At 39.5% G+C, this 26,648-nt stretch overlaps 7 protein-coding genes across 16 annotated transcripts; 4 read left to right on the top strand and 3 right to left on the bottom strand.

Moving 5' to 3' along the window:
• Nucleotides 1-279: 279 nt before the first annotated feature.
• On the bottom strand, nt 280-1,388 carry LOC109124075 (basic endochitinase). Its single transcript, XM_019225665.2, has one exon. The coding sequence runs from the start codon at nt 1,386-1,388 to the stop codon at nt 438-440; it is 951 nt and encodes a 316-aa protein (XP_019081210.1). The 3' UTR covers nt 280-437.
• Nucleotides 1,389-1,481: 93 nt separating this feature from the next.
• Nucleotides 1,482-2,470, bottom strand: LOC104881923 (acidic endochitinase). Its single transcript, XM_010663557.3, has 2 exons — nt 2,131-2,470; nt 1,482-2,053 (listed from the first exon to the last, which is right to left on the bottom strand). The coding sequence occupies exons 1-2, from the start codon at nt 2,280-2,282 to the stop codon at nt 1,507-1,509; spliced, it is 699 nt and encodes a 232-aa protein (XP_010661859.3). The 5' UTR covers nt 2,283-2,470; the 3' UTR covers nt 1,482-1,506.
• Nucleotides 2,471-2,553: 83 nt separating this feature from the next.
• Nucleotides 2,554-3,976, bottom strand: LOC100251711 (acidic endochitinase). The gene is made up of 2 exons (XM_002279625.5): nt 3,396-3,976; nt 2,554-3,195 (listed from the first exon to the last, which is right to left on the bottom strand). Exons 1-2 carry the CDS (start codon nt 3,740-3,742, stop codon nt 2,673-2,675), a joined length of 870 nt encoding a protein of 289 aa, XP_002279661.1. The 5' UTR covers nt 3,743-3,976; the 3' UTR covers nt 2,554-2,672.
• Nucleotides 3,977-4,556: 580 nt separating this feature from the next.
• Nucleotides 4,557-9,827, top strand: LOC100256846 (BAG family molecular chaperone regulator 6). Of its 2 annotated transcripts, none has more exons than XM_002279548.4 (3): nt 4,557-4,754; nt 5,464-7,512; nt 7,953-9,827. In XM_002279548.4, the coding sequence occupies exons 2-3, from the start codon at nt 5,539-5,541 to the stop codon at nt 9,642-9,644; spliced, it is 3,666 nt and encodes a 1,221-aa protein (XP_002279584.1). In that variant the 5' UTR covers nt 4,557-4,754; nt 5,464-5,538; the 3' UTR covers nt 9,645-9,827. The 2 variants fall into 2 exon arrangements, with proteins under 2 accessions (XP_002279584.1, XP_010661861.1); XM_010663559.3 differs by having other exon boundaries at nt 7,950-9,827.
• A 388-nt stretch (nt 9,828-10,215) lies between these two features.
• LOC100258448 (uncharacterized) lies at nt 10,216-11,547 on the top strand. Its single transcript, XM_002276391.4, has one exon. It carries the CDS (start codon nt 10,496-10,498, stop codon nt 11,291-11,293), a length of 798 nt encoding a protein of 265 aa, XP_002276427.1. The 5' UTR covers nt 10,216-10,495; the 3' UTR covers nt 11,294-11,547.
• A 3,240-nt stretch (nt 11,548-14,787) lies between these two features.
• LOC100253311 (F-box/kelch-repeat protein At3g61590) lies at nt 14,788-17,819 on the top strand. 7 transcript variants are annotated; one of them, XM_010663562.3, is made up of 3 exons: nt 14,789-15,227; nt 16,209-16,270; nt 16,381-17,819. In XM_010663562.3, exon 3 carries the CDS (start codon nt 16,402-16,404, stop codon nt 17,641-17,643), a length of 1,242 nt encoding a protein of 413 aa, XP_010661864.1. In that variant the 5' UTR covers nt 14,789-15,227; nt 16,209-16,270; nt 16,381-16,401; the 3' UTR covers nt 17,644-17,819. The 7 variants fall into 7 exon arrangements, with proteins under 7 accessions (XP_019081336.1, XP_019081335.1, XP_010661864.1 ...); XM_010663561.3 differs by having other exon boundaries at nt 14,789-15,231; XM_019225789.2 differs by lacking the exon at nt 14,789-15,227 and adding an exon at nt 15,239-15,700.
• Nucleotides 17,820-19,445: 1,626 nt separating this feature from the next.
• LOC100248176 (uncharacterized protein At5g41620) lies at nt 19,446-26,611 on the top strand. Of its 3 annotated transcripts, none has more exons than XM_059743135.1 (4): nt 19,446-19,592; nt 20,465-21,016; nt 24,048-24,173; nt 24,832-26,611. In XM_059743135.1, the coding sequence occupies exons 3-4, from the start codon at nt 24,093-24,095 to the stop codon at nt 26,380-26,382; spliced, it is 1,632 nt and encodes a 543-aa protein (XP_059599118.1). In that variant the 5' UTR covers nt 19,446-19,592; nt 20,465-21,016; nt 24,048-24,092; the 3' UTR covers nt 26,383-26,611. The 3 variants fall into 3 exon arrangements, with proteins under 3 accessions (XP_059599118.1, XP_010661867.1, XP_010661866.1); XM_010663565.3 differs by lacking the exon at nt 19,446-19,592 and adding an exon at nt 19,775-20,228; XM_010663564.3 differs by lacking the exons at nt 19,446-19,592; nt 20,465-21,016 and adding an exon at nt 21,893-22,810.
• The last annotated feature ends 37 nt before the right edge of the window (nt 26,612-26,648 follow it).

Here is a 26,648-nt window from a genome sequence, read left to right as displayed (position 1 = left end):
ATGTTAAAAATTGATTTAATTAATTAAAAAAATAAAATAATAATAATAATTTACTTTTCAAAGCTTTTTTTCTTCCTACTATGAAACAAAAGGTGTAAATTTTAAAATAAAGAATATATAATTTTTCAAATTTAGAAAAAAGAAAAGAAATAAAAGTGCGGTTGAATTGTAAGAAGTATTTCTAATATTTATTAAAAATACTTGACAGCTGAAGGCAGTATATTCATCCACTTATTCAACCTAAAAATAAGGAGATTTTATATTGGTAGAACTCAAGGCTTTTCAGCTAATGTTGTGAAGGTGGATTTGCTTCATCCTTCCCATTTCAATTTCCTCTCCTTTTCTTCCATGGTACAAATATGGAGAATCCCATACAAGATTAGCAAACAGGAGCTGGCTTTTATTTAGATTAGTAAGGTCATTAGGCCATGAAGAACTCAGACACTCCCTTTGATGGCAGAACTGTAGCCACTTTGAACATCGTTATACCTATCCCACAGCATCACTCCTCCATACCCTTGAAACCCTTTGATGAAAGGCAACACCTCGGATCTCAGCGTCTCCGGTGAGATATAGCCGCTGCCAGCGGCCGCGCGGGAAGCCGGCAGCCCCAGGAAGAACTTCCGTGCCTGGATGGACGATGTCCACTTCCTCCAGGCCATCCTGAAGCCTCCACGACTTCTAGAGCTAAACTCGCAAGAAGGGTTGTTATAGAACTGAATCCAGACATAGTCGAACAGCCCTGTTCTAAGAGCATCATTCAGCCAATGGTCCGGGAATGGACACTGTGGAGCTGCGGTTAAGTACACCCTCTTTCCCCCTCGGTTGTTATACTGGGACAGCCTTCTAGCAAGCGCGGCGTAGTGCGAGTCCCCTTGCTCTATATCAAAGTCTATGCCATCAAGCACAGCGTCCCCTAGCGGCCTAGAACTAGACCACCCGCCGAGGAAGTTGTTCCATATGTAGTCAGCGACTGTCCTGGCGTCGTCGTCTGATGTTAGAGTGTAGCTGCCATCGCCCCCGCCTATCGATAGCATCACCTTGATGCCTTGACCCTGGCAGTTTTTGATGCCATTGCTGACCCTCCGGCACCCCTTGGCTGAGTTGGGGTCACAGTGACCGGCCAAGTTGATTTTAGGGGTTTGGCCATTGCCAAATGCTGATAAGAAAGCTATATTAACATAAGCATATTTTCTGGTATTGCAGGTCTTCGTCAACGTGCCCTCTTGCTCGTCTTGGCCCCAGTAGACGGCAATTTCTCCGCGAGCATCGGATTTGGGTACAAAAGAGAACAAGATGAGCAAGAGAATTGCAAAGTAAAGTTTGGTGTCCATGGTAGAGGCAAATGGGCTGCTAGGCGAGCAGAGGCTTTTAGAGCCTTTGAACATGATCCAGTTGAGTCCATATTAAAAGATATTGTACTACTTGCATTAATCATAACAGCAGAAAATTTATATTTCATTCAGCTTTATCTGGGAAGCTTCAGAAAATAGATGCTCATTTATTTTACCATATATGAAGTGAACACATAGAGTCAGACTTAATAGCTGCACTATAGCCATTGTCAAAAAATTTAGACCAAAGCATGACACCTCCATACTTGGGGGAAGTCTTGATGTACGGCAGAACCTGGGAAACAAGCACGTCCGGTGGGATGTAGCCAGAAGCAGCGGCTTCTGGGGCTGCCGGCAACCCCAAAAATACTTGACCAGCTTGAATTGTGGTCCATTGGTTCCAGGCGCTAATAAGTTGGCTGCTATTGCCGGAGTATTGGCAAGGGGGATTCTTGTAGAATTGGACCCAAACATAGTCGAATAGACCTGTGGCAATCGCTGTGCCCATCCATGCATCCGGAAATGGGCACTGTGGAGCTGCCGACAGGTACACCTTCCTCTGATGGCGGAACTCCGACAAGGCGTTGGCTCGCTCATCCCAGTGCTGGTCCGTGCCTCCCACTATGTCAAAATCAATCCCATCTAGAACAGCATCTCCTAATGGTCGTGAGCTTGATTGGCCACCAAGAAAATTGTTCCATAGGTAATTTGCAACTTGCCTGCATCACAACGATAAAATCACCGGTTATTTGAAAATCAATCCGAATATCAAATGATATTTATGAAAATAAATCACCTGGCATCCTTCGCAGAGGTCAAAGAATAGCTTCCTGAGCCACCTCCGATGGAAAGCAAGACCTTGATGCCTCGCCCCTGGCATGCTCTAATGTCATTGCTCAACGCCGTGCAACCATTAGAGCTCGGGTCGCAATGGCAGGCCAGATTCATTTGCGGAGTTTGGTTATCTCCAAAAACAACCAGGAAACCAATATTGACAATTCCGTAATTGCCTGACTAGCAGGTATCAGACAAGCTGCCCTCATTTCGGCCCTGGCCCCAATAGACAGATATTGTCTGCATTAGTGTTCAAGACCTAGGCACAATTTGAAGAGATGGAGAAGCAAGAGAATTGCAAGTAAAGTTTGGCGTCCATGGTTGAGGCATATGGGCAGTCAGGTGTCCAGTTGAGTCGATATTGAAAAATATTGTACGATATGTATTAATCATGAAAGCAGAAAATTCATATTTCATTCAGCTTTATCTGGGAAGCTTCAGAAAGTATCAAATGCTCATTTATTTTACCATATTAGAAGTAAACATATATAAGAAGACAAGACTTCAAACACTGGACTTAATGGCTGCACTATAGCCATTATCATAATATTTAGACCAAAGCATGACACCTCCATACTTGGGGGAAGTCTTGATGGACGGCAGGACCTGGGAAACAAGCACGTCCGGTGCGATGTAGCCAGATCCGGCTGCTTCTGGGGCTGCAGGCAACCCCAAAAATACTTGACCGGCTTGAATTGTGGTCCATTGGTTCCAGGCGCTGATAAGTTTGTCGGCGTTGCCGGAGAATTGGCAGTCATTGTTGTAGAATTGGACCCAAACATAGTCGAATAGGCCTGTGGCAATCGCTGTGCCCATCCATGCATCCGGAAATGGGCACTGTGGAGCTGCCGACAGGTACACCGTCCTCTGCTGCTTGTACTCCGACAAGGCTTTGGCTAGCTCATCCCAGTGCTGGTTCGTGCCTCCCTCTATGTCAAAATCAATCCCATCTAGAACAGCATCTCCTAATGGCCGTGAGCTTGATTGGCCACCAAGAAAATTGTTCCATAGGTATTCTGCAACTTGCCTGCATCACAACATTAAAATCAGCGTTGATCTCACAAGGATTAGACGCTATGGCTAGGGCTATATTTTTTTTTTATATATTTGACTTTTTTTCCGTAATTTTTACAATAAAACTAAACTTGAGAATATCATTTTTCTTAATTTTTTTTTTAGTATTTTTCAAAAACCAAAATAATTTGTACACTTGAGAAAAATAATCACCTGGCATCCTCCGCAGAGGTCAGAAAAGGGCTTCCTCCGGCACCTCCGAGGGAAAGCAACACCTTGATGCCTTGATTCTGGCATGCTCTAATGTCGTTGCTCAACCCCGTACAATCATTAGAGCAATGGCCAGCCAGATTCAGCTGCGGGGTTTGGTTATTGCCAAAAACAATCAAGAAACCAATATTGACAATTCCATAATTGCCCGATGAGCAGGTATCAGCCAAGCTGCCCTCATTCCCATTCTGGCCCCAATAGACCGTTATTGTGCCTGCACGAGTGTTCGAGATCGAGGCCACTAGGATAAGACAGAGGAGGGCCAATGAAGGGAGAGATCGGTGTGCCATTGAGCTTTGTTGCTTGAATGAAAAATTGTGAGGAAGGTATGGGAATTTATAGGCACATTTCTTGGACAATACTTAATCAAATTGTTTGTCCAATCTGCACGTCTGTAGAAGAAATTTACAGGAAACATGAGATAGACTTCTGGGTATGAATTTAATGTCTACTTGCTAAGCTAATATGAAAGGGTGACTTTTGGTTTTCATTTCTATACTTACACGGCGGAGTGGAAGAAGACCAAGAAAACAGAACGCGGTCTATGACTTTAGAGAACATGAAAATAGTCATCCTACAACATATTTTTTAAATTTATTAAAAAGTATAATATTTTTTTAAAACATATTTCAACATATTTAGTCAAGATTCATATTTTTCAAATATAAAAATTTAGTATCTTCTTGGAATTTATGACTTTATCAAAAAAATTTCAAATTTTATTAAAGAAAGTTTATAAAAAAAAATTCAAAGGAATTTATTTTATTTATATAAATAAATAAATCACACGAAAAAAATATTCAATAATTTTAGTAATTTTTTTAACAACAAAATGTGAAGAATACAATAATTCATGGGTGCAGATTACTTCAAGTAAAAAATCCTCCATGGTTAATAATAATTTTGCATGGATCGTTACATCATCAGCATAATCCAGAGTCTCGAAAGTTCCAGTTTACTGGTCAAGCTTCATCAAGAATTCCAACTAGTGAGAAACTGCCACATCACCGACACGGACCAACGGCAACATCACACGTGGAAAATCCAGACGGTTCGCCACTGGTACACACTGGAAACGTCTGGAGAACCCGAGAGAAATGTCTAAGATTTCGTATATAAAAACTCGAAATCTGATATTTGGATTATCGGAAAAATCAAAGAGAGCTCTGAATTGTGATCGCGAAAGAGAAGAGAGGCAAAGATCAGAATCACTGTTTGGGTTGGTGGACGGATTTGAACCGAGAACTAAGTCATTGGGATTGCGGAAGCGTTTCGGGGGATTTTAGTATTTTACACAAGCTTGTAAGTGTTTTCTTTCGTTTGTTTTTCTTTTTCTGATTGCTTTTGCGGGAATTAGGTTTTATGTTTGGTTGCTGGGAAAATGCGGGGGAAAAAGAAACAGACCAGGTTGTTTGAAAATTAGTTAGGGACCCGGGAAGCAAGCAGTATCCTTTTAGTTTAGTTATTATTGGTGTTAAAGGCAAATTCGAGATTGATTTTTCTTCCATTTCCTTGCATGGGTAGGCGTATGGTTTTCTGTTTGGTTACTGGAAAAATGGGGGAAAATAAAACCAATCAATGCTTACGTCAACTCACCTGTTAGTTTGTGGGGAACCCCGGAAACAAAACCACCTGTTAGTTTACGTCAACTCATGGCACGCTTAGTCGTAAGATTTTTTGTTTGGCTGCTGGGAAATGCAGTAAACAAAAGTCCTTTAGCATTTCCTGGGATGGTCTCAACGAAGCCTCCAGCTGTTGACACTTGAAATTTTGTTGTTTTTCTACTTTCTCCGTCTCCTCACAACCCATAGGGGTTCTAACGTTTTAAAATTCATTTACTTCTTTTTTATGTGATTTAATCTCATTTGCTTGTTCTCAATTCTACTCTGCTATCAGTACCCCAAAGTGTTGATACTTTAGGTCTAGCTTTGATTTGTCTCTGAATTCGGATTCATCCAAGACAACAGTTTAAATTTCATCCGCCTCTGACCGGTCAAATTGTTCATTGCAGATAATATTTGCGTTTGGGTTTTCGTCTGCATCACCAAGGGATCGAAACTCTTGGTTAGACTAGAGTTATTGGAAGATGTTGCCTGTATACAGGTACATGGACTCACATCCCCACCAGGGAAACCAAATGCCTTTCCCTCAAAACCATTGTCCAACCTGTGCAGCCGCACCTCCTCAAATAGGTTATGAATGGAGGCCTTATAGTGGAAATTTTGGGCACCCAATGCCGGTTGAGTGTCATGCCTGCTACAACCATAGTTGCTTCCCTGGTTACTATAGTTTCCTACCTTACCATCAGCTGGCACCACCAATGCCATTTCATTGGCATGGGTGCCGTCCCATGTACCCGGAGCCATACCCTGTTCATCATGCCCCTGCTCCTTATTGTTCCATGGAGCAGCCTAGACCTGAATATGAGAAGAATGATTCAGGAAATCATCATTGTTGCGGGCTCCCTAATCATGGGTTTAATCGGAAGGGAGGTAACAATGTTAAGATTGAAGAACACGAGGCAGATGATGGAAAGAAGGAGAGGGAATCCTTGGTTCCAGCTGGGTTGAAAGATTGCCCATATCCAATTGTGTGGATTCCACCTGTGTACATGAAGAATGGGGAGAATAGAGCACCAGTCGATCCAGATACGAAGGAGCAGAGTGAGAATCGCCAGGAAGCACATGATGCAACGTCACCAAAGAGTTTCAACAAATCTATTGAGTGGGAACCTGGCGTTTGGAACAGGTGGTTTCCACCTGATTCAAACGGCTTCAGATCTTTGAAGCAGGGTGGAGAAGGGACGAGAAATCAGCAAAGTGAAGACAAGAATGCTCGTTTCCCATTTCCTATAATTTGGATGCCTCCTTTTGAAAAAACAGAGGAAGGTGAGGGGAAGGAGCACAAGCCGAACAACTCTGCTTCTAAGCCTGCGGAAGAGCCAAGTTTGAATTTCAAGATTATTCCTGTGAAGCTCCCAGAAGTTGGTGATGGTGGAAACAAACCTAGAGCAACTGAAGAAGATTCTGGAGGCCAGGGTGGCTTGAAGATCATGGAGAAAAATGGTAATCAAAACAATATTCCTGTGAAGGAAAGAGAAGCACATGGGGAAGAGAATACCTCAGAAAACTTTGTGGGGAAGTGGGAAGGCAATGCCACTAAACATGGAGAAGATGGTGGAAAGAAGAAACCTTCAGACAGTGCTAAAAGGCAGTCTCCGTCCTCCCCAAGGATGGCCAAGTTACCTCCTGTTTGTCTGAGAGTAGATCCCTTGCCTAAGAAGAAGAATGGGAATGGCAGTTCGAGGTCCCCTAGTCCTCCTGGTCAGAGAGGGAAATCACAAGAGACATCAAATGACACTATAAAGGCTTCTTCTCCTTCAGAAGGATTGAAAGGCTCTCAAGAGACTACCATTAACAAGAGCCACGGACTGGAGCCAAACAAAAAGGAGCTAAAAGTTGTTAAGGTAGTAGATCAGACAGCTGAACAAAAAGTTGACGACATTTCTAACTGTGGGTCTCAGAATCAGATTCCGACTCCGACTCATTCACAGTCTCCTGTGAACTTGCCAATTGATCCTCGCACAGAGGTGTCTGATGACTTAACTGCAGAAAAACCTGGGGTTGCTGGTGGTGAGTATCAAGCTAAAAAGGATGGGGAAAGAAATGCTCAAAGTAAGATATCTGAGGAGGCAATTGAAGAGCAGAAGGCAATGGATAAAATCCAATCAGATGGTTGTAAATGCAAGATAGGAGAAGATAAAGCGGGGAGTGAGGTGGAAGAGAAGAAATCTGATAAAGCACCCAAAGCAGAGAAAAATAACTTGTCTGATTCAAAAGCTGCAGTGATCATCCAGTCTGCCTATCGTGGATTTGAAGTGAGGAAATGGGAGCCATTGAAGAAATTGAAGCAACTGGCTAAAGTTCGTGAGGAAGCAGATGAGATCAGGAATCGCATTCAGGCCCTGGAATCTCTCTCTGATCTTCAGAGAGACAATAGACAAAGAGTGATAATTGGAGAAACCATAATGAGCCTCCTGCTAAAATTGGATGCCATTCAGGTATGTGTATTGCTTACACTTTTAGCTTCTTTCCTTTTGTCATGTATTTTATGCTTGTTCCCATTGGTTGAAAATGGATAGAAGGCCTAATTAGGCTTCTTAGACATGAACTTAGATTTCAACTACATCAACCAATATGTTCTACAGATCCCATATGCACGAATAAAACTTATAAAGGTCCACGTCTTAATATCAAAAACAGGGGATCTTGAAATCAGTCCCCTAAGCAGCCCATGCACACAGACACACATGCTTATATGTAAAGAAACCTGAAGTAATTGGTCTTGAAGTATATATGGGGTTTTAAAATGCATTAGTCCTTTTGTTAATGCAGTTTGGGAGTTCTGCCCTTCTCAGTATTCGTGCTTACTAAGATTCTAAGTTCCCTATATTTCAGCTTTTTCTTATACAGTTTCTTAACTGGTTGTTGTGTTTAGCAGGGCTTGCACCCAAATCTCAGGAATTTCAGAAAATCATTGGCAAGGGAGCTTGTAAGCCTGCAAGAGAAGCTTGATTCTCTAATGAACCAGAAGCCTGAAGTGTCTGTTGTTGAGGAGTCAACTGCTAAGTCTGTGGAGAACTTAACAAATGATGTATGCATGGCAGGTGGAAAAGATGAGGAGAAAGACAAGGAGGCAACAGAAAGTCTTCAGGATAACTCTTCAGAAGACAACTCTGATAAAACTTCCAATTTGACAGAGCCATCTCAGAGTCCACCGGAGGCAGATGCATCAGTTGAATCCCAAGGTGAGGACACTTCAGAACCCATGTCTTTTGAGGAGGAACTCCAAGTTAAATCAGAAAATGACACCATTGGAGTACAAGAGAAAAGTGTAGAGCCTCATGCAGCAGACATGGGGCCTGTGTTGGAAGAATCAAAAGATGAGCAAGGCAATGGAGACCTGGATGTTAGCCAGGTGGCCACGAGTGAGCCTAATTCTGGTTCTGGCCTAGAGGGAACTGTTGAGCTTCCATTGGTCACTGAGAAGAGTAACCATGAAACGGGATTTGTTGAATGCCCTTTGGGAGACGCAATTTATGACTCAAATGCAGCAAACAAAATTGAGGTGGCTAAAGTTGGCAACACAACACCACCCATCAATGAAGGTCATCTGGAAATGAATGAGGGTGCAGAACTGCCACAAGGGGTAATTGAAGAGGAGACTGCCACGAATACTGTTCCTCAGTCGGAGAAGGATGGAAATATTGAAGCAGAAGAGGATACGGTCCAAGAGGGTGACCAAGTTGGCTGTGTCATGACAACTGATGTCACCATGGCAGACTATGAAGCTCCAGACATGAATGAACCAGAACAACATCTGATTGATGAAAATCCAGAAACTCATGAGCTTGAAGCACTACTTCAACATGGAACAGAAGGGGAGCCTGCCATACGTGCTGTTTCTGAGTCCGAGAATGATGAAAAGACGGAATCTGAGGAAGCTAAAATTTCAGAGGGTAGTCAAGCTGAATGTGATGAGGCAATCGACATCACCTCACGAGATGATGAAGCTCCGAATATGAACCAATTAGAAGAGCACTCAATGGAAGCAGAAACCAAAGATTTAGCCACGGCTGAATTGCAGAAAGAGGAAGTTTCAGAGACCGAGGAGTCCCAACCAATGGTCTCCTTTGTGGAGAAAGAACCTTGCCACGAAGAAGACAAGGAAGACCAGGGAGCCATTAACGTTGATGAGACGAACTCTCCTGGTGCTGACTCTGCAGTGGTTGATTCCCATAAGAAGGAAGTGCCCATTGAAGAAACCAAAGAAGAGTCCCTGGAGGGGAAGTTTGAACCCCAGGAGGTGGAATCTGTCATTAGCGACAATCCTAAAGGATCCGAAACTGCCAGAGAAGAGGCTCCTGGAACACAGAGTGATGAAGTGGCCACCGGCAATCAGGTTGTGATCCAAGACACAGGGAAGACTCCCGATGAAAAGCTAATAGAAGAAAACAAGAAACTGAGGGAGATGATGGAGCAGCTGATCAATGCGGGGAAGGAGCAATTAACAGTCATATCAAACTTAACCGGGAGAGTGAATGATTTGGAAAGAAAGTTGTCGAGGAAGAAGAAACTGAGAACCAGAAGGCATAGAGCAGCAGCACCTAGTCCAATCTCAGTCAAACCATGAAAATACTCTACAATTTTAAGTGTGTGACTGTAGCAATGCAACTCTTTTTGGGCTAAAATTGCATCTCTATTTCCTTTTTCTCCTATAGGAGGGTTGTAGATTGCTTAATGTATGGGGTTGACCGTAGAGTTCTACTGTGTTTGAAACTCTCTTTGGTGATAATAAATTGTTATTAAAGTTAAACTTGATTTTAGTGGTTTCAAAATCATTGATTCAGATTTTAGAAAATCGATCAAAATATGAAATGATCGACTTACTTTTTAAATTTATCATTAGAAAAGGTTGTGTGATAAACTAACAGTTAATAACGGTGGATGGAAGATAATTATTTATTTTTATTTTTTTCAATTATTTATCTCTCTAATTGTTCTCCTACTGTCCCTTTAATCCTTTAGTTTTTTTTTTGGTTTTGTGGTGTGGTTTCTTGAAATGGGCTACATGGGCTTTGTCAGTTGGAGTCTTATGTTTTCCTTGTTTGGCCCGCCGCCCACTAACAGCCAATTCCGGCCCATGTGCGCCCGTCCAAGCTCCAATAGAAAATAAATGTGGAAAAGGTTATTTCTGTAATTTCACCAATCTTAGTTTTCACACCTTCTCAAGAAGGTTCTTCTTTTAGGCTCTGAATCATCTCAAAATCTCTCCGCCGTGCCCGGAGGCCGGTCGCCGGAATCGTTATATTGTGATCCCACAATTCTAGATGGATGCGGATTCTTATCTTTGAATCTAATTCGAATCAGAGCCGTGGTCCACTTATCTCACTGGAGTTGTTCTTGGATTCAGAGGTGTTCATGTCATAGACCGGAGAAGGAAGGGAGACAGAAAGAAAGCGAGAGAGAAAGAAAGAGAAGCGCATGGAAACTCAACTTTTGGAGATCATCTTGATCTCTGCGCAGGGCCTCAAGCCTCCCTCCGGCAACTTACGGCGCATGCAAACCTATGCGATCGCCTGGATAGACTCAGCCAACAAGCTCCGCACACAAGTCGATCGAGTGGGCGCGGAAAACCCGACCTGGAACGATAAGTTCATCTTTCGAGTCAGTTCTGATTTCCTCGCCTGTGACACCTCCGCCGTAGCCGTCGAGATCTACGCCGTTGGGGTCATCCGCGACCATCTGATCGGCACCGTCCGTATCCTAATCAGCAACTGCCTTCCGGCCGCCGACCTTCGATCCAGAAACTTCGCCGCAAGATCTCCCTCCCTCACCGCCGTCCAGATCCGGCGCCCCTCCGGGAGATTTCATGGCGTTCTCAACGTAGCTGCGGCAGTGGTCAACGCCTCAGACTTCGCTTCCTTGACCGGAATGTTGGCGATCGACCACCGCGATCTAATGGGACAGAGTCTCCGGCGCCGGCGCGGCCACCGGCGACGAACAGCGAAGAGCGAGCAACTCTCGGGCGGGGAATCTTGTGACCACTCGTGTGCAGACTCCGCCGACTACTCGGACGGCGCAGATTCGACGACTTCCTCTTCGTCAACAGCATCAACGGTTCTCAAGGATTGTAATATATTGAGAGAGATGGCGGGAACAAAGGCATTCAAATCGGACGACGGAGGAGTGCTGTGCGGGTTGGGGTTTCAAAGGAAGATTCATCTGAGTCCGTCAGATCAGAATTTCCAGGTCTTCCCATCCAATTGCAAGAAGATGTGATGAACGGTCAAGATCGCTTCAACTCCTTTTTTCAGCTAACGGACAGTTTACAGTTAGGTTGGGCATTGGCAATCATGTAAATTCCACCGTTTACAAAGAGCCACTGACAAGTAGGTGAGGAATGTAAGTGACCCAGCCACTGAAATCTTGCCACGCCACGTTGCAGGTGAAATCAACATTTTTTAGTTTTTTTTTTTTTTTTTACTTTAAAACAGACGAATCACAGTTAATCCTATTACTCGTTTACTGTTCAATTGTAATTTTTACCCCACTACTTTTTCTTGCACGGTAACCGCACAGATTTCGAACCCGATTGATTGATATCACCGACCCCGATTCCATCGGAATGTGCATTCCTGACCTTAATTTTTATTACTATTAAATAAATTTTTTTTAACCCCAACTTTAATTTGAAAGCAAAATTAAATTTTTTTTATCTTTATCATATTATGCTATAATATGGGAAAATAAATTAAAACCAATTTTGAAATCTATTGTATCTCCGGATTTTGCGCCGGTACGCCTCTGGCGCACGTTAGGTACCAGCCACTGTCACCGAGACTCGACATTCCACGCACCCACTCACCCACTCACCATTACCACCACCGCCGGTAGAGCCACCAAACTCGTGTTCTCTCAGACACGTGTCTAATTATCATTTGCCTTGACTTTTTCCTGTTGTCACTTCAGAATCTGAAAATAAGTGAAAACGCTGAAAAAAAATTTAGAAAGAAAAGAAAAACGTAAACAGAGTTAGTGAGAGTGATAGCCGGCTGTGAGGTATGTGAGATGACAGCGCATTTTCCCACGCACGATTGATGTGATATTAAATGTGTGGGTTGTGGGTCCAATCTGATATGACTGCTCACCTTCGGTTGCTTAAGCCACGCTGCCATTATCCTGTCTTTTTTTCTTCGGTCCAATAAGAGCACTTCAATGGTGCTTAATTTTATTTTCATTTTATTTCTTAATTCTGATTTTGGTTCATTCCATTCTCTTTTCTTCGACATTTTGAATCATCTCATTCTTTCCTTCCATGTAGTCAGGAAATAAGCCCTAACCTGCTTGGACAGGTAGAAAATGAAATCAATGGTTTGGTGCATTTAAGAAAGACCCCACGAAAGATTGATGCATTTCACTTGAATGCAACATTATTAAAAAAAATTAGGCAAAAAGACTGAGAAATTCTTTTTGGACCCAATCAATGGTTTGGTGCATTTAAAAAAGACCCCACAAAAGCTTAGGCATCAATTTCAAATGGCCTTAAAAGCATAGGACACATTTTCAATGTTGCAGCACCAACTTGCCTTTCCTTCCCATCCACAATTTGCACAAGCCTCTAAGCATTTATGTCTATTTTGTTTTGATTTTTTTTTTTCCCTACCGACTTCATTTATTGGCTTCACTCCTATTCACATCACCATGAATTTGCAATAATTTTCTGCTAACTATGCAACCATGTGTTGTCTCTTTGTCTCTTTTTCCTCCCTCTACCTCCACTACTTCAATTTTCCTCTCACTTTCCATGATCATATTTTCAATGTAAAAATGATTAAGATATTGAATGGTTAACTAATTCACTAACTAAATCCATTGAAATGATCATATGTTTTGTAATTTTATTTAAATATTCATATATTCAATATAATTGCCAGACATAAATAATATAATATCACCTTTTTTAAATAAAAAAATTCATTAAAATTAAAAATATCTCAAGTTTCACTTAAAAAAAATAAAATAAAATCATATTAAAAAAAAAACATCAGAAGTAAACATTTGAAACTTAAAGTCAAGAAACACTTTTACTAATGTCAAGTCCTGAATTATGTTATGTTTTGTCAAATTTTAATTTTCAAAATAAAAAAGCATTTTAAATACTAGTTCTAAATCTTTAACCCTAAAATAAATAAACTAATTCTAAACTTTAAACCCTAATATTTTAAAGCAAACATAACCGTACTCGTTTTTTTTTTTTGGCAAAAGTCAAGCTTTGAAACATCATTTTCAATATTTTGGTTAACATCTCTCTCCATGTCTCCAAATTGGAAATGTATTAGGTGGATTTTCCCTATCAACAATTAAATATATATATATATATATCACCTACATATAGCAAGACGATCACGTGCATTTTTGAAATTGTTTGTGGGAATGTCCCAAATATTAAACTATTGGGAGTGAGACATGACTTAAGGTGCACAAGGAGTGGCTTGGCTGGAAAGAGGTACAAAGTGGTGTTGCCACTACCCACACCCACATCCCCTTTAATGCTTTCTCCCATGGTTGCCCAATGAGTCATTCTTGGTGTGAGGGCTCTCCACATTTTTAACAAAAAACTTTATTTAGGAAGTGTTTTTGTTTTTTTTTGTTAAAAATAGTTTTGATCATTTAAAATGTTTTTAATTTATTTTTCATATTTTGAAAATAATTTTTATATATTATTTTTGAAAACAACACTTACAAAATAAGTTAAATTTCTTATTTTTTATTTTTTATTTTTAAATATATATTTTTATATGTTCTTGTTACTAAGAATAAAAAACAATTTTCAAATATACAATAATGTTCATGTTCCATTTTGTTTGGACTTCTTTTCCTCTTTTGGGCATCTTGTAATCATGTAGGGCATCCATTGGATCGCATGTCATATTCCATATCTTCTATTCCCCTTTTGTTTTACTCTTTGGACACTTCTTTCCACCTCGATAAAGATTAATAAAAAAAAAGGTAGAGAAATAAAAAACAGATTTGGTCATGTAAATATCGCCCTAATACCTATTAAAATGTCTCATTTAACTTTTAAAATAATGAGTACAACACACGATCGTATTAAACAATGGTTTTCTATTTAAAAACTTAGTGCATGGTATCCTTGTGATTGTAAAAATCATTGTTGGGTAATTTAGAATTAGATATCGATTTCAATTTTGTCGCATTATTTTATATCGGGAATTAAGTTAGTAAGCCCTAAATTCGATAAATTTAGTTAAAAATGCAATTTCTTTTTGACTTCTACTCAAGATTATAGTCTTGATTCTTGAGTAGATTATTTAGCATCAACATTTTGTTGTGTTACAAACTATAAACCATGTTCAAATCTTAGGAACTTTGGGTGGGTGAGGAAGGCCCATAAGCCCATAGTGAATCAAACCAGCAAGGCCCAAGCCCATAAAGAGAGAACAAAAGGTACCCCATGTGGTAAGCAACTTGGGCCAATCTTGTAAGGGGTGGTAAGTAAGGTATATGCCCATTGCCAAAAGTATGAAAAAGCAAAGAAAGTGGAAGGAGGAAAAACACATAAAGGCAAAAATAAAACAAATTGTTTTAGGATTTTAAGGAAAACAGAGTAAAAAATGGGGGTTGATGAGTAAGAGAGCATTATCATTTTCCCCTTTACCTTGTGCTCAGGGGGAAAAAAAAAATGAAAAAGGGAAAATAAGACCCACTTATTTTCTAGATTAAAATGAATTGGATTTTGCTCCAATGACACCTCAATTCAGGCATTCACTTGGTCACACGCTCCTTCACGCGCCTAACTTTCTCTCTCCCCAAACACCCCCTTATTAAAAAACCGCCTTCGCACTTCATTCTCTGCCTGTCGTTTTGGGTTTATATCAAAGCTAAACATCGCAAAAAAAGAAGGAAAAAACACAACCTCTCACCGTCTCTCTCTGCATTTGTGGCTTGTGTGGTGGGTTTTCTGCTAAATCTAGAGCGACCCATTTCAGTTTTCTTCCCGTTTAAGAGAATAAATCTATAGAGAAGGCTATTAATAGTTGTTTCTGGAAATGGGTCTATCTTGGATTTGAGGTTTATATCTTCCATTTTTTCCTCGTTTTTGCCATTTTACTCACTAAATCCAGAGGTTTCAGCCAAATATAGCAACACCCATCTAGTGAAGCACAGTGGGGAGTGGAGAGAGGTTTCAAAAGTAGGTATGCTCCTGATGGGTTTTTCATTTTTCGAAGTGTTTTTTGAAATTGTTTTCTATGTTTTGTTTTCCCATTGATCTGTCTGTGTTTTAATTTTGTGGTGTCGTTTCAGTTATTACTGTTGTTGTTTTTAGTTTTGTGGGGTTTTGATGTTTGATTGATAGGTCCCCATGTTCTAATCCATCTCTCTAGTCTCGACCTAGCATTATTGTATCATTTTATGTCATAAATCCATTTTAGGGTTTGATGTAAAGTGGTTATCTCATAAGGGAAAAAATAAAAAGAAAAAGAGAGTGAAAGCAAAACAAACCCATTGTAGTAAAATCTTCTTATCCTTATCCTATTTTTTGTGTTTCTTCTTTTTGCAGTGATAGACCAGTGATTTGTTTTTTTTATGCTTTTGTTCTTGAGGCACTTGAATGTGATCTGGATTTAGAGTAAAGCTTTCAAATCCACTAATAGTATTGCCTTTGTATGATTGCTCAGTTTCCTTCAATTTTGATATACTACTTCCTCCTAGATATGGATATGATCTTTGTCACAAGAAAAAACAGAGGTTGTGTTTATCATGTTGAGATCCTCTTTCATTTAATCATTTTGTGGAGTTGCTTTGGATCTTTGTTCCAAAGTTGTGTCATGTGGAATCCATCCACATAACATTGAAATGTTTTTAATTCATCTTATTTTTAGAGGGACATGTTTGGGTTTTATATTGTCTATCTGGAATAGATGGAGGATGGGATTTGGTTACAAGTCCTTAAACTTGATTGTTGGTTTGTATTATCTTTGATTTATTGTTAATTTTTATGTTGTTTGCCTCTGTATTATGTAGTAAACAAAGTTTTTGATCTATTTTCCCTGTATACTTTAGTTTATTTTCTTATTTTTTGTGCTTATATTATTCTGTTATTCACATTATCTGATATCTGATATTGATTTTCCATACATCTTCGATTTCCTCATATTTGATATGTTGGCAGATGTTTTGATTTATATCGGTCCAGCGGGGTTTAAGTCTTCCTTTGATTTGAAGTGTTCTAAGGTGATTCCAATATCATGAGAGGATTTTTTTCCGCCTTTCACATTTAAGTAGTTGGAGCCTTATCCATTCCTTCGGTTTATATTAATTGCTCTTTTCATTTGTTTGGTTAGGCTTTCTAGTGTTTCTTAATCATGGAGGGAGAAGCATCATGGATCAACCATTGCCTTGATGACAGAAGGAGGGATATTGGGGATTTTGGTTCATTCTCGGAGATCAGGGAAGAAGTCAATAAAGAAGTTGCAACGGTTTCAGTAGATTTAATCCTGCCTAATGACTTGTTGGAGCGGATCCTGGCCTATCTTCCCATTGCAAGCATTCTAAGAGCGGGTTCAGTATGTAAAAGATGGCATGAAATTGTCAGTTCAAAGCGGTTTTTATGGAATAAATCTCATATCTTATCACAAAAGCCTTGGTATTTCATGTTTACCAGCTCTGATGAACCAGTGGGTTATGCCTATGATCCCATTTTTCGGAAGTGGTACAGCATTGAACTCCCCTGTATAAATACATCCAATTGGTTCATAACTTCATCATCTGGATTGGTATGCTTCATGGACAGTGATAGTAGAAGTGAGCTATATATATGTAACCCAGTCACCAAGAGGTGCAAAAGGCTTGAGGAACCTCCAGGCTTGAAATTCTCTGATTACAGTGCGCTTGCAATCTCGGTGAACAGGATATCCCACCATTATACTATCTCAATTGTGAAATCTAAGCAAGTCCCTGGAAACTTTTTCCAGTGGGATCTCTCAATTCATATTTATGATTCAGAAACAATGATATGGGTGACTGCCTTGACAGAGGTTGTGACTGGGTGGAGAGCTGGTGATGAGAGTGTGATCTGTGATGGGGTTTTGTACTTCTTGATTTACTCAACTGGGGGTGGTGCACCTGAGAATCGCCATGGCCTCATAATGTATAATCTCTTGAGTCGATCTTCCCATGGTTTGTTGATCAGGAGTTTTATCCCAGTGCCCTGCCCTCTTACATGTGGCCGGCTGATGAACCTCAAGGGGAAGCTGGTAATGGTGGGAGGGATCGGGAAACATGATCGGCCTGACATAATCAAGGGTATTGGCATCTGGGTTCTTAATGGGAAGGAGTGGCAGGAGGTTGCCCGAATGCCGCATAAGTTCTTTCAAGGGTTTGGGGAGTTTGATGATGTTTTTGCCAGCAGTGGAACAGATGATCTCATTTACATCCAAAGCTATGGGGCTCCACATCTTCTTGGTTTTGATATAAACCTGAAACAATGGAAATGGTCACAGAAATGCCCTGTAGTAAAGAGGTTCCCACTTCAGCTCTTCACTGGTTTTTGCTTTGAACCAAGACTTGAAATTGCTCCATTTGGTGGTATTGACAAATTTGACTGAAAATTTGCCCTTTTTACTTTGTTTTTTTTTTTTTGCTCTTATTTTCAGCCATTATGAAATCTCTGTTCCACAAAGTTCATAGAAAATGTAACAGCAGAAAAAGGCTGCTTGTTCATGAAAAATGGGAATATTATTCTTTGCATTCAGAAATACAGCAGTAGTAGATACAAGCTCAAGACTGTTTTACATTATGGGCTTCTTTCAGTCATCATGAAATCTCTGTTCCCCAAAATATATGGTGTTATCACTCAGACCTTTACCTAAACCTTTCATTCGTGCTCTTTAGATATCATTTTCAGATCCTATTTCACATGGTTGCCTCTTGTGGGTACTTAAAGATTTTTTCCCAGAGGCGGAGGATCTTTTTCGGTCTCCAAGGCAAACTTACGGATGGTATTTCTTCTGTTCCTTTTTTCTAGATTTGGCATATCCTTCCATCCCCAAATCAAATCTGCAGATGGGTACCATTTAATTTTTTTCACTTAGACAGTGACTTCTCTTACAAAACCCCCAAAGTCAATATTTGGATATGGGCTCCCATGCCAGTGATTCCATTAGTTTGCTTCTTTTATATCACCACCACCTCTGTTTTTTCCCCACTCCCATGATGAGAGTGGATAGGTTAATAGCCTGGGACCACAGCTACAGCCAAGCTGAGGATATCCTTTTGGTGTCACACCCCCCACAGTAGTTGTAAGGTAGAGAGTAGTCTCCATATCAGCAAACCATATGGCACATGCCAATGTTCTAAGGATTCCCATTTACCATTGTTGCTTATTTTGAGTTGTGTATGTGTTGCTCTAAATTCATCATTTTGTAGAAATGCTTCCATTGTCATTTGGTTGTTATGGAAGACATGACTTTAGGTTTGACCTAAATTTGTAAAATTACCTGGTATATCTTTGTGGTATTGGTTTGTCCGGATAGCCCTAAGAACATATCCCCTTTTCTTATTGTGTTTGGTATGATGCAGATTCTGTGTTGTGAGGAATGTGAGAAGGGAAGGTGAGAGAAAACCCCACCTCACTTTCTGAAAGGGTTATATAATACTCATATTCCTCCTGTTTTGAAGGCATGAATGAGTCAAAACTTTGAATGATTCAAAGTTAAACTAACAGCTCACAGAGAGGCTCCACACTATGTGAAGATTTGTTTTCTTCACTAAACAGAAAGCCAAATTTCCTGCAAAATTTGTTTTCTTTCTCACTGAACCCAAACAAATTCTTGAAATGACTTGCATTACACAAACAGAGCTCCAACATCTCTCTCTACTTTTTCATTTTTGTTTTTCCCAAAGGTGTAAAAAAGGTAGGACCATCAATTGATATGTTAGACTATCTTCATTGGAATTGTTATAGAAAAATGATTGCCTTCCTCTATATTTTTTTAAGAGTCCATTGGAGCATGATGAGAAGGAACAAGGCTTTGTTTGGAAAAAAGTATGGTTAAAATTAGAACATTATATGTTCTGAACTCCTTTTATTTTTACAAATAAAGGGTACAAAAAATGAATCTTCCAATGTTTCACCAAATTGCTTATCAAGAGCTTATTTTTATACCATGAAAACCATAGAACATGTGAAAAAGGCAAAATTGTCTAAATAAATTTACACGTCATAATTCACATGCCCATATATATATAAATTATGAGTTATTGAAATAGAATTCTCTTTAGTAATTCATGTTTAAAAATCAATCCAAAAATAGAATTGCCTTAATGCCCCTTTTCCAAAAACGAAATGTTTGTTAAGAAAACCTTCCTAAAACCCACCAACTACACAAGGCGCGAAAGGTTCAGTGTCAGCGGCAACGGCCAATTGAAAGTCAGACCCATCAGCTCTTACACACAAAAATGAAAAGAGAAAGTGAAAATGAAAAGACCCTTTTGTTTATTTCTCCTTTTGGTGCCTAAAATTCTCGAAATTCTAACACAAAACCTACTCTGACAGGTTATTTTCAATATATATATATATTTTCTTCTTTTGATGGTGTTTTTATTATTTATTTATATATTTTTCCTATTTTTTGATACTTTTTCAGAGATTTAAAGTTGCTTTAAATTTGAAGGTTTTTTATTCTATCTTCAATTTAAAGCCCTATTTTTTTTTTTTTTTTTTTAAGCTGTCAAGTGGGTTTGGGTTCCTGAATTTTCTGATACCAAATTGGATTTTGTTCATTATTGCTGGATTTTGTTGCAACCCATCTCTCTCTAGAATCTAGCTTGGCTGTGAAATATATGTTGTAGTTAATAATGCCAGATCCAGAGATATCCCACTCGAAATAAAACTAGGGTTTTCTTTTAAAAAAATTTGTTCTATGATTATTTGCCTTAAGATTTCTATATTCCCACTTGATTAATTTGTTTGTAGATTTTTCTAAATTTCTATCTGATGTAGAAACCTAGATGGAGCAATGTGTTGATTCATTATTCACATGAGAAAAAAAGTCTAACAATGCACATGAACTGTTTGACAAAATGGTTATCAAAAGAAGACGGTAGCTATACCTTTCTTATTGAACAATGGCAATGCCCTGTGGCTAGTATCTTAGTTTGCTGGGCGATGTTTTGACTGTTAAAATGGTTGGTAAGTTTGAAATGCTAAATTAGGGTATTTATATTGTATTTTGAACATATATTTCTATGATTCTAGCCTGAAAATTTAGCATTAGTCTTTAAATAGTTTTTAAAACATTTCACTTGTTTTTCGGTAAATCCGATTAGAGAATGCATGGTTGGAAGAGGGGCATTTCTTCCTGAAGTTAGTAAGTTAATGAAGTCATGATCCCAAAGTATAATCTGCTCTTTTTTTTTTTTTTCCAGGATTTTTCTCTGCACAGTGTTCCAAGCTGAAGACTCAGATTCCTAAGCTTCTAAAGGGACCATTCCCTGTAAGTTTATGTATCTCTAGCTCAATTTTTTGGATCCCAGGAAACTATTGCTGAGCCTCATGGAAGTGGTCAAGCCCAAGCCCGAATGTTCAGCCCTAGACGGGTATCGTTGAGGCCCAAGCCCAAGCCCAAGCCTAGTCAAGCCAAAGTCCAAGCCCAAGTCCTATATGTTTTGTTGGCATTGTAGGTCAACAATACTAGTATTTCCTTTTGCTGCACAACCCTGTTGCGTGTGTCTCAGGGCATTGGACAGCAATGAAGGGCCTCAATCAAAGGGCCACACCCCATTATAACTATGAAAGCAACCATCTCATTCAGCTTGTTCCACCTCTATTGAAATCAAATGCATTTGTGACTGGGATGTGGATAGATATGGGGCAATTGGATGGTGATGCAGTGGTGGAACTAGAGGCACTGATATGCCCTGTGGCTGAGCCATGTTGACAACTGTGATTAATGATTATCACTCAGCTGGGATATTACGGTATGGGAAATTATGATCATCTCATTATAAATCTATGATTTACATGCATTTTCTTCATTTGTAATAATCATCAACTTGTTGATAATCTTCAAGGTGATGGTAATAGAATATGATAATAGGATAATCAATGATATCTTCATGTGACCTTATTTTAAGTGTTGAGGACTTTGGACCTAAGTTTAGAAAAAAATATTCCTCAAGGAAGGCAATTGTGGGTTGCCCTTGGTCTCAAATTACTCAAACAGGCTGTGCCCACACCCACCCCACTTGTCCCATTTGAGTTGAGAGTGTGTTCCGGTACTTTCAAAAATCAGGATGGAAGTTCAGCATATGGCATCCAAAGTCTTCCTTTGAAGGAATGTCCCTCTAGACTCGGCATTGAACCAATGACCATTTTTGATATCGATCAGTCTGTGTCTCTAGAAAAACCAAACCACCCGAAAAAATGAGTGAGGTAGACTGGTGACTGGTGAGGCTGAGACATCAAGATTATGATCATGAATATGGACCACACCCAATATGCTTAAACGATTCATCATTTGCTATGTTAGGTACAATTATACGACGAGTCGAATATTATTTTACCAAAGTGCAGCAATGGACCACATTTGATTGAAGATTCAACCATTAACTGGACCATCCACCCTAATGGCTTTACTCAATTCCAAAATATCAATTATAAAAAGGATAACATACCCTTTAGGATTCATTAGTAAAAAGGCTTTTATCTGGTAGTATGATTAAGTTGCAGAATCAATTTACTTTCATTCCAATAGACACAATAACATAAATATAATTTTTGAAAAATCATGGTATGTTTATTGAAAAGCTAACTTTTTTTTTTTGATAAATAATTTATTGAAAAGTTAATGGGAGAATCTATTCATGTGATCTTGCATTACTTTGAAATGAGAAGTTTAATTTAGTTATTGTAGACACAACTTGTTACATGGATCATAGTTCAATCATTCAGCCCATGTTTCTCTCTCTTTTAGCTGTTTCTTTCTTTCAATGCCCTCATTTCTGTTGTACTGTACTGTAGATTGTATTTAAAGGCAGCAAGTAATGAAATCTAAGGACCACAAGTTTTGGTCTATTTTTCTGACAAACCTTATAGGACCATCTTCACTGTCTTTGCCCTTTATAACTGGGCTTCGACCCCTAGCCAAAATGTAGAAACCGGCAGGTGTGGTGGTCTTTTCTTGACTCCATTGGTAGAGCTGCGTATTGCATCCTTCTATGGGGCGCATGGCCCTTGGTTTTAAGGACCAATTTTTTTTTTTTATCTTCCCAAAATAAACAAACATAGCCATCATTACAACATCTCCACTTTTCTAATAGTTTCCAGCTTGCTTTTTGGCTGAACCATGCATGAGTGAAGCACTCGGAGTTTGAAATTTTAGGAGTGAGAAAGTCTAGAGAGAGAGAGAGAGCGGGGAGATGGAGGGTGGAGAAAAAGGAAGAGTGAGAGAGAGACAAAAGCAGGAATTCATGGGGAAAAAGTTGAAACGCGGTGTCTTGGTGGGGAAAAGAGGGGGGCCTTGTACTCCATCACCCACATGGAGACTTGGGTTTTCTCTGAATGATGCTACCAGTTCCATTGATAAAGATCTCGACTGCTCCACCTCTGTCTCTGCTAGAAAACTAGGTGCCAACCTCTGGGAGATTCAGTCACACCTCCCAGTTGCTAATATGAACAGGGGAGGTGGTAGACTTCGCCATCACCACCACAAGGACAAGGGTTTTGAGCTTCCCACCCACTTGGTTGACCCTCCTCACAGCCCTCCTGATCAGGTAACCATAGTCCACTCCTCCATTGCTTGGTTTTGGGTTTTCTAGGTTTTTTATGATATGGTGTTTTATTTATTTATATAATTGTTTGTTTGTTTCTTTCCTGTGATTTGTTAGGGCTTTGGGTTGATGGGTTTGATCAATTAGGTTTTCTCATTTGGAAGATCTTGGCCCTTTTTTGTTTTTTGTTTTTGAATATTTGTATGATGTTGGTTTGTGTTTTTACTTGCTTGTCTTGGGTCCTTGTTGGTCTGTGTTGGTTTAGATTTTCGTTTTCTTTTCTTGAGATTTTTTGTGATGGGATCAATCGGTTATGTTCTCTCAACATAAGGTTTTTTTGCCTTTTTCTTGGATTATACTTACTTGATTGTTTATTGCCTGTCCTGTGTCTTTGTCGGTGACGTTGATGATTTTCACATATATGGTTTGGCAAAGAGAAATGCAGGTGTTTGATTTATATTTTTTTCTTTTCAATTATCTCATTCCTATTGCAATTCTGATTCTGGCACTCCATTGATTTCTGTGATGTACCAGTATCTCTTCTATTTTGGGAGTTTCAGTTTCAATTGAAAACTTTCTTCCTTGGTCATCATCATGTGGTCTACATTTCATCAAATCATGTTTGAGATGTCCTTTGGGTTGCTAGCTCTCAGCCTTATCATTTTATTTGTTAGCATGTTTATGTTGTTTTTCTTGGGATATTTGAAAAGGAAAAAAAATGTCTCTCTTTTCCCTTATTGGGTTTTAGTCTTCATTTAGATTTCTACCATCTTGTTCAACTGAATTCATTTTCTTTCCTCCTGAAATTCAACTGTTTGCCACATCTTTATACTTTGTTTCTTTTTATATTTCCTTGTTCTTTGATTTTGGCGATAGTGATCAGTGAGTTCCTGGTTTGATAAGAATAAATGAAGGGAAGAATCTTACCATGAACTGGTCTTGCTTTGTATTACCATGAATTTCTGAGTTGAAATCTGGATACCCTTTTGCCCTGAAAGAAGAAATTTCTTATTTCTTTTTTTACATTGAAAAAGTGGCAATTGCTCTACAAATAATGAGTTTTAATTTGAAAAGATTATATGCTTGGTACCCCTATTTCAGAGTAGATTTTAGTATTGATTTAATATGAGAGTTATGAATCTATGGTTTAACCATTTTACAGCTCTGGAAATTTTTAGCTGATCATGTAGATTTCTTCTTTTCTCTTTATTAACTGATCTTCCCCTGTTTCTCATTCCAGCCAGAGAGTGCAAGTAGCTTGAGGCGGCATGTTGCTGCATCACTGATGCAACACCATCGATCAGTTGAAAGAAATGGCCGTGCTCTGCAGCCTGTATCTCCTGCAAGTTATAGTAGTTCAATGGAGGTAAACAATGATTCTCTTCCCTTCCTCTCCATTTTCCTGCCGATATTTCTTTAAAACCCATTTTGCTTTTCTCAGACTAAAAAAGGGGAAGGGGATGTATCCTTTGAATTGAATATGGCAAGTTTTCACAAAGTCCTCTCTATGTAGCTCGCTCATAGATTCACTGCTGTTGGAGCACAAGTAGGCTATTCCATTAGAAATTGTGTTCGTGATGCTCTCATTTTGTATTTTAATTAACATGAAAATGACTGTCAAACACAGCATATTGTCCAGTAAGATTTAGGTTCTAGAGACGTACAAGCAGGATTCTGAAAATATAATGAGGAAGGTCTGTCACAGAAGAGGTTCACAACAAAAGTGCCTCGAAAAGGGCAGTTCAACTGTTTTGAAGAACGGTTGAAGAAAATTTAATATTTCAAGAAATGCTGTTTTTAGGTTTCTAGTTCCATCAGAAAAGTGAGAGCTAGAAAAACTCATGATGCGATTATGGTTACAGCTGCAAGGACACTGCTTATCTTAATCTTTACCATGGATTCCTTAACATACTGCCGTCTTTCATATTTATAATGCTTTCTGTCAAATGGCTCATTCTTCTAAAGGTTATTTCGCTATGATTATGCTAGTTAAATTGATCCAGATGTTCTTTTGTTCTTCACAGGTGGCACATTACAATCCTGCAGTCACTCCAACTAGTTCTTTAGACTTTAAGGGTAGGATTGGTGAATCAAGTTATAACCTTAAAACTTCCACTGAATTACTCAAAGTACTCAATCGGATATGGAGTCTTGAAGAACAGCATGCATCTACCATATCATTGGTGAAAGCCCTGAAAATGGAACTGGATCATTCTCGGGCAAGAATCAAAGAGTTATTACAAGAGAAGCAAACAGAACGGCAGGAGATGGATGACTTGATGAAGCAAGTTGCAGAAGACAAACTAATTAGAAAGACCAAGGAGCAAGATCGAATCAAAGCTGCAGTTCAGTCTGTGAGAGATGAGCTAGAAGATGAGAGGAAGTTAAGAAAACGTTCAGAAACCCTGCATCGAAAGCTAGCTCGAGAGCTTTCTGAGGTGAAATCTTCTTTTTCTAATGCTTTGAGAGAACTTGAAAGGGAGAAAAAGGCACGGATTCTATTGGAAGACCTATGTGATGAGTTTGCTAAGGGAATAAGGGAGTATGAACAAGAGGTGCGGTCCCTCAAACACAAGCCTGAAAAGGACAGGGTTGCTAGGGAAAACTCTGATCGGTTAGTTCTTCATATTTCTGAAGCATGGCTTGATGAGCGGATGCAAATGAAGCTGGCTGAAGCTCGGTGCGATGTTGCAGAAAAGAACACAATTGTGGACAAGTTGAGCTTTGAAATAGAAACCTTCCTTCGAGCTAAACAATCTGTCACTTCTAGAAGAGATGATTACTCATCCCCAAGTGAGCAGAAGGAAAGTCGCTTACGTCGGCATTCTTTAGAGTCCTTCCACTTGAATGAGGCTGTAAGTGCCCCTCAAAATGCAGAGGATGAAGAAGATTCTTCAGATAGTGATTCACACTGTTTTGAGCTAAACAAGGGTTCAGGTGCAAAGCAAAGCAATGGCAGCTGTAAAAAACACATTGGCAACTCCGCAGAAGGTCATGCTGAAGACACAGTGAAATCGTATCCTACAAAGAAAAAGTCTGGATCACAAGAAATCACCAAGGGACGCAAACCTTCCGGCTTGCGGACGCAGTTTGAAGAATACATGGCCCGAACCATGTCTTGTAATGGAAACAAGACCCAGCTTGTGGACAGTGAGCAGGGGGAAATGGGAGGGGATGACTCAGTTGAAATAAACAATTCCCAGAAGTTTGAACCAAACGAGGCTACACAGGAGAGTATGCCAGAAAAAAAGAATAAACGGGCAGGAGCCCGTGGAGTGAACTTGAATCATGTGCTTGATAACCTAATCAGAAATCACTCCTCCCCATTGGAAGGTGAGAAAGTACATCCTGAGAATAACTGCAGGGAAGATGCTGGCAATCAATCTGTACTTATGGGCCATGCTAGTCCCATACAACAATGGATGTCAAAATTGACATCCCCAGATCTTGAAATCTCCGAATCTTCTTCAAAATGGCCTCGAGGCTCAAGGGAGAATAGCTTGAAAGCAAAACTACTTGAAGCAAGGTTAGAAGGTCAGCATTTCAGGGCCAAAGCTTCCAAAGGTTCCTTTTAGGTTCATGAAGCTTGTACACTTGCCTGCCTGAGGTAACACACTCACAATCTACAACTACTGGCTTGTGAATAAGTTCCAAGATCCTTGTCTTCAAGTTCAAAAATGATGGGTATATCTATATTTTCTTCTGTAGTTTCTGGATCACATCTGTACATGAAAATGTATTGTTGCTTACATGGTTACAAAAATCACAACTAGAGTTGAAGTCCATCTTGAAGATTTTGATGAACTCTACCTCGGCTTCATTGTGTTTTTCTTTCTTCTTA

This window comes from Vitis vinifera, chromosome 15, assembly GCF_030704535.1.
Source record: "Vitis vinifera cultivar Pinot Noir 40024 chromosome 15, ASM3070453v1".
NCBI classification, from domain to species: domain Eukaryota; kingdom Viridiplantae; phylum Streptophyta; class Magnoliopsida; order Vitales; family Vitaceae; genus Vitis; species Vitis vinifera.
The sequence above is the reverse complement of the archived record's forward strand: the minus strand, read 5'-3'. Positions and strand labels throughout refer to the sequence as shown.